Genomic DNA, 6,873 nt, shown 5'->3' with positions numbered 1-6,873 from the left:
TCTGCCGTGTTAGTGAGAATTAGAATGCAAAAAAAACTTATGTCCTATTTTATAGTAGTAATTGTACCTAAACAGTCTTTGTGTCAGCCATTATTTATGTATAGTAGGAAGTGTATTTTGTGTACTTGTAGTAGTATTTTATTGGTATAGATGTAGTAGTGCTTGTGCAAAAAAATAAAGGAAAAAAAAACAAAAAAAACAAAAAAAAGGAAGGGCGTACATTAGGCGGGGGGGGGGGGGTGGGGGGGGAGGCGGCGTTAATTGAAGAGAGCTGAGGGGTATAATAAGTAGTTATAATAGGATGCTTTCCACCTCAGCTCAAACCCTATCATTTTCCCCGTCTAATTTTCCTCTTTCTCGAAAAACTCGTTCCGATTATTTCCGTCATTTTTTTGAACTTCGCTCCGTCAGCTCGTTCGCCGTCGGTCGCTCCATTCGCTTCGCTCGCTCGTTGCACTCCATTCGCTTCCCTCGGCTTCACTCGCTGTCGCTCAGTTCAAAAACGTTCCGTCAAAAATCGAACGAGTTTTTTCTCAAAAGGGAAATTAATCAGAGAATTTGATATGGTTTGAGTTTATATGGAAATCATTCCATTATAACTACTCTTATGTAATTATGAAATACTTTTTGGTTTAAGTAATAGAAATTAGATAGAAAAATGGATCAGGTTTTTGAGGTATTTAAAAAACTAGGGGAGAAAGGTTGTAAGATTGAGTGTGGAGTTATTGAGAAATCTCGAAGAAAAAATATAAGTGAAATAATAAAAAAATTAAGAGATAGTAATGAAGAAAATAAGTTAAGACTTGTAAAAAGATTATCTAGGTATTATTTTATTTTTGCTAACATGGGTTTTATAACGACAAATCCTAATTTTCCTTTTAAAGAGGACCTATATGGTATCCATTATATGCATGTTTGGTTACGTGAAATGGTTGACGATGCAAAGAGACATATAGCTGATGTTATCAAAGCTATTGGGAATGATAGGGAATTAGATATTAAAACAAAAGAAAGAATAATCGAATATCTTTATGATGAAGAGCAAATAGCTGAAATCAAAGAAGAAGAGAGGAAGAAAATAAAGTAATTTAAAGAGAATAAGAAATAATTTAAATATGAAAACCAAATTCATAAAAAGTAATCTAGTATTTCCTTTTGAATACCAGTTTAAAGATAATCTAAATAATAATAAAATGCAAATCACAAGTTACGAAGATCTAACAGCCGACAAAATTATCTTTAAAGAAGCAAAGGAATACAAAGTCAAGGATTCTAAAATTAAGTATAAACGCATTCCCATCGAAACTTTATACCCATCTGGCAAGAAAGGAGCTTTGGTAATTGAGTCACCATTTCTTTTCTCTTTTGGTGTCAATGAAAAGAGATCTCAAGAAACAGGTAAGTTAGTTGGATATAGTATTCGGGCTTGCCTCTGGAGTAAAGATAGCGAGCCAAACACACAAGAAAAAGCATTTTTTGATGTTATAAACAATGTTATGCGAATATGTAGACTTCATCTAGAAAGTGAATTCGGCGCGGATCTAGCATCATCTATGTCTTCGCCATTCTACTACAAACAGGTTGAGTGCACAGACAAGAAAGGAAAAAAGAAAACTAAGAGAGATACCTCAGCTGCTCCAGTGCTTTATGCTAAACTTAATTACTCTGAGAAATCAAAGAAGATTCTTTCTCTGTTTAAGACAAAGGGAAATAAGGAATTAAATCCTTTTAAATATCTTGACTAGTACTGTCATGTAAAAATGGCGTTGATAATAGAGGGGATTTACATAAGTAAAACTGTTGTATCTCTCCAGATCAAAGTGCATGAGTGCTATGTCAAACCACTGAAACCACGTGAATCCTTACTAGCAATTAATGAAAGTGACAGCGAAGCTGAGAGTGATACTGAGAATGCGGAGCAAAGTGAGGTTGATAATATTGAAGATCTAGTTATCTCTGATAAAGAGGAGAATGAGTGAGCGAAGCGACCAGGTAAAACTATTAGGATTTATTTTTAATACATCATTTGTATTAAAAATCAACCAAATCCTTAAAACTCACCCGTGAGTTAAATTAATTAGGATAACCACTCCATTTTACTAATGCCATTTTCTTCTTATTATCTCGTCTGATAACTTTTTCTATTCTAAATGTCTGCTGTTTTGCTTTCTGTAATTCTTGCTCGTAAAAAGAAGCCTTAATTGATTCTCCCATTAAATCAACAATGCTATATGTAACAGGTTTTGTTGGTAAAAATTTATCAATCACAAATATCTCCTCTGTCCAGTTTGGTGTGTAACCTTTATCAAATACTTGTCTCTTATACTTTGAAATTCTAACTTTATCTCCAGTTGTAAACGCTGGTTTACCAGGTTTCGAGTAAATCAAATCACCGTACAAATTAGACCAAACTTTACTTTCATTCTTCTTTTTACTCGCTTCAACAGGAGTCATTTTCACGCTAGAATGTCTAGTATTATTGTAATCATTAACTAGTTTATCTATCTTGTCCCAGTAAACAGTGTTGTTATTCACGGTAAACATTTTCCACATTCTATTTTTCATTGTTTTATTCCATCGCTCAACAACACTAGATTTCTCTTCATTTTCAGTGTGATACAGCCTGATTCCTTCTCTTTTCAGAAACTCTTTGAAATGTTTACTGATAAACTCAGAACCTTTATCAGTCCATAGCATTTGGGGTTTACGTTTACTCTTGAAATATATGTCATCAAACGCTTTACTAACAGTTTCAGTTTTCTTGTCTTTTGGACCCCTAATCCATCCATACCTGCTAAACACATCAATAACCATCAGAAGATATTTAATACCTTTGTTCCACTTACTGAACTTTTGCATTTCTACCAAATCAGCTGCCCAGATCGCATCAATTCCGTTTGAGACTACTGATCTCTTTTGAAAGTTTCTTGTGATTGGTTTGTGAAGTTCGTCGGATAATTGTTGAGACCAATCACTACTACTCAACGCCGATGCGCGTTTTTTTGAAGGCCAAGTGCAAGTTTTTTCTTTGTATTAATCAAGAATCTCGCAGTTGAGCCCCACTTTGGCATTTCACCGTATGGAATGGCATCCAATGACTGTACCATCTCTCGGTCGCAATCACCTTTGGGGCGTCCCATGTCGTAACAGATATCATGATATGCTGCTATCTCATCAACGCGGTTATTTGGTTTAACTCGCCACTCTGTTACTTCTCCAGTGTTTGGATCATAACTTAATTGTTTTTCTAGAGGATTGTAGGGACCCATATATTTGTACTTACCTGGAGTCCATCCTGCTTTTGGTTTTGGGAGTTTTCCAATCCATTTGTGAATATCAACGCCGCTTCCTGCTGTTAGTAGGGGGTTGTTTTCCCAGAAGTATTCGTCAATGTTAATTCCATACTTATTTTTTATGACTTCTGGCCATGAATCTGGATTAGATGAAATAATACCAGCCATTTCTGTTAAAGCTTCTGGGTTTTTATTGAAAAATGTTGACTTATATTGCCTAAAGCGTTTTCCATCTTTGTTAAACGCAAAAAATAAATCAGGATTACTACCTTTGCGTATTATTCCCTTTGCTTTCTCTTCCGCCGCTGTTGGCCGCCTCCAAAACTTACTTGATGTAATTCCTTGTTCACTTCCAAAAGCGGACTTCATAATATCCCCAGATTTATATTTATCGAAAACTGGTTTTAGAGATGGAATAAGTTCTTGTGTTGTTTTCATTGCGATATCTGGCGCTTTTTTTACAACAGTCATTGGGTCAATACCGCGACCTGTTCGCCCTCGTCCTGTTCGTCCGTCTAAATCTTTTCTATCAGTTTTATATTTCTTTTTGGGTCTTACTTTGGTAGACAATTGTTCCATTGCCTTGCCGGCGGTGTCTTCAATAAATGGAGTTAGTTTAGACAACCCATAATTAACAGCTTTACGCTGTAGTTTTGTTATTTTTTAAGTGCTTCACTTGCTCCATAGCGACCCATCTCAACCGCCTTTCGACCCAACCAAGGCAATCCATGTTCAACAAAGGCTTCTGCGGCTGTGCCAACTACAGTATCAAAGACATCGCCGCCAGTTTGTTTGCCCGCCCCTTCAGAAGGGCTGATTAGTTTTTTGACCCCCGTCCACTCTTTCGTTTTTTTGTTTTTCTTTTAGTCCCACTTCCAGTTTGAGGAACTGATCCCATCTTAAAATATCTAACTTTTGTAGTTCCGCAAACTGCGCATCTACAAAAGAATTGAGTTCGCCCTCTTTTGTCTTTTTGGTAACCGCTTGGTTCTGTGCAAGGAGTTACTCTTTTATCTACAAGACAATATGATTCTTTCATTTAGTATAATGTTTAGATAAAATAGAGTTAGTTATGACAACGAGATCTAATTTTTTAAAAAGTGAGCTTAACAAGACATATGATCTGTTAAATGTGAGTTTTGAATATGCTGATTTTTCTAGATTGGAAAATGACAATCGATTTATAAAAATATTTGAGTTGCTTTAATATGGAGTTATCTGAGAAATCAAACACGCTTCGACAGGTTGTAAAAGGAAGTTATTTTGTGTAAATCAGTTTAAAAGCTATTTAATCTTATAATAAATGGAAACTAAGCTTTCCTCTGAGATAGAAAAAAAGATGGATGTTAAAACAATAAGAGATTTTGAGAAAGAAGTTCGAACCAAAATAATTCATGAGTTAGAAGGCCTAAGAAAAACAAATGATAACCTTTCTAGAATACTAACTATTGGTGAATGTGAGCTCTGGGGAAATATTAGAGATGGAAATCATTCTTGGTTAAAAATAAAGAGTGATAAAAAGAAGAAGCTCTTTAGACTTATAGATATTTACTCAGGCTTTGATCATATAGTTGGTAACGTCAAAGAATTAAATAAGAAAGTTGACGAGATTAAAAAGCTAAAAGACGAACCAATAGAAGGGGGGTAAAAGGTTACAAAAATAATATTTATATTGAATATTATTTTTAATCTCTAATATTGTAGTAACCTTTTTGAGGGGTTTCCCCCAGAGAAGTAAGCCTTTATGAAATCACTATTGTCATTATCAAAATGCGGGTTATGTAATACGTCTAGAATACTATTACCCCGCTGTCGCTCTAGTAGATAATTCAAACACCAGTAACCACAGAGAACGGTACTGCGATTTTGTATTTCATCTATCGAGTAACCTATTTGCTTTCCAGAAGTGTTAAAATACTTTAAAGCTACATTTGGCATTATCAAACCAAATGGATCAAAATACTCAACCATACCGGTGTTGCCGGTCAAACTTCTGTAACAAACCCAGTGTGTGCCGGCGCCATGTATATCGTCGAGATTGATTGTTCCACATTCTTTTCTGATCTTACGCGGTAGTCCATCGCGACTAAACACCCCTCTGAGATGTCTGATACCAAGTTTCTTTACCCAATCCATGAGATCAAAGTTGGATAGAGGTTTAATTACAAAATGTCCCCTAATATGGGGAGTCCTTTGAATGGGCTTTTTGACCCTAGTAGTAATCCCTTGCCTTTGGACGGCCTGCCGGCTTTTTTTTTTTTACCTTTGACGGCGCCACCTTTGGCGGCGACTCCCATTCCTATTGGATTTTCCCAGGTTCCGAAAAATGGTGGCGAGCGATACGGAACGAGCGGATAACCTTCACCTTGTGTTACTGGAGGTACATAAACATTTTTCGTATTTCTAGAAGATCCTCGGTCAACCTGTAGTCCCGCCCCTGCGGGCAAACCAGAGCCAAACATCTTTGAAACTAAACTAATCGCCATTGGAATTCCGATTGAAGCAAGTGTTCCCAGAAATCCTCCTTCTATCTGCCTATGAGTTGGTTTGATAACCAGTCGGCCACCTGTTTTATAAGCTCTGTTGGTTTGGTTTATTTGAGCTTGGGTAAACTCTCGAGCAAAAGGAGGTAACATTGGAAAAAATCTTTTCGGAATTGAGACCGAAGGAATACCTTTTCCAAACAGTTTTTTTAATCCTATCTCGCCAAGTGCTGATGCGGCTCAAGTAGCCAGTGCAGGAGCAACTTTTGAAACTCCTCGCATTGCGTAAGGAAGAAGTTTAGCACCTAGAGATGCTAGACTAGTGAATAAGTTTCCACCATGTTTTACTGATTGCCTAATCTGTGTTCTACTTATTTTTATATCTGATCCTGTTCCATTTGCCAGTGATTTTTCTATTTTAGTTATCTGTCTGCGGGTCAGCATTAACTTATCTGATCCGCGAAGATGAGAATGTTTTAATCGAAGGGTTAGTGGTGATTTATTGTTTTGTTTTCTGGTTGGGAGTAAGAGTTACTTTGTATTCAATATAAGTTGTCATTTTTATTAGAATGGTTATATTAAAATTTTTGTGCTAGGTTGAGTAACACACTTAATGTTGTAATTAATCCTTCAATAATTTCTTTTAATTGTTTTTTGCTCATTGAGTACATTGACATTTTTCCACGATTGGCTGTTATAAGAGAACTTATTATGTTTGCCAAACCAAATGACGCTTCAGAGCCTAAATTTTTTATTTTTTCTTTTAAATCTGATGTTAAACTTACTCCAAGTATTCTTTTTGTTTCAGGGTAATTTAAGATATTTTTTAGAATATTAACACCATCAGTGGATGGGCTAGTACTTGTTGGAATTAAATCTTCATCTTGTAAAACTTTATACTTTTTTCCTTTTGGAAATAATTCTTCATCCATGAGTAGTTCTTGTGCTGTTGGTCTTTTTGGAGTTCCTATTAAATTGGGTATTTCAGTTCTCAAATCTATTAAATCTTTTTCTTCATCACTTCCCAAATCTATTAAATCTTTTTCTTCATCACTTCCCAAATCTATTAAATCTTTTTCTTCATCATCTTTAAAGTC

At 35.6% G+C, this 6,873-nt stretch overlaps 1 protein-coding gene across 1 annotated transcript; it reads right to left on the bottom strand.

The window, feature by feature from the left end:
* Window positions 1-2,073: 2,073 nt before the first annotated feature.
* LOC140938073 (uncharacterized) lies at window positions 2,074-2,454 on the bottom strand. Its single transcript, XM_073387614.1, has one exon. It carries the CDS (start codon window positions 2,452-2,454, stop codon window positions 2,074-2,076), a length of 381 nt encoding a protein of 126 aa, XP_073243715.1.
* Window positions 2,455-6,873: the final 4,419 nt, after the last annotated feature.

This window comes from Porites lutea, chromosome 5, assembly GCF_958299795.1.
Source record: "Porites lutea chromosome 5, jaPorLute2.1, whole genome shotgun sequence".
Lineage (NCBI taxonomy): Eukaryota > Metazoa > Cnidaria > Anthozoa > Scleractinia > Poritidae > Porites > Porites lutea.
This window is presented reverse-complemented; position numbering and strand designations above follow the sequence as displayed.

What these genes read in the sequence shown, in the direction of transcription:
- LOC140938073 (XM_073387614.1), bottom strand. Translation starts at nt 2,454, where the DNA reads ATGACTCCTGTTGAAGCGAGTAAAAAGAAGAATGAAAGTAAAGTTTGG.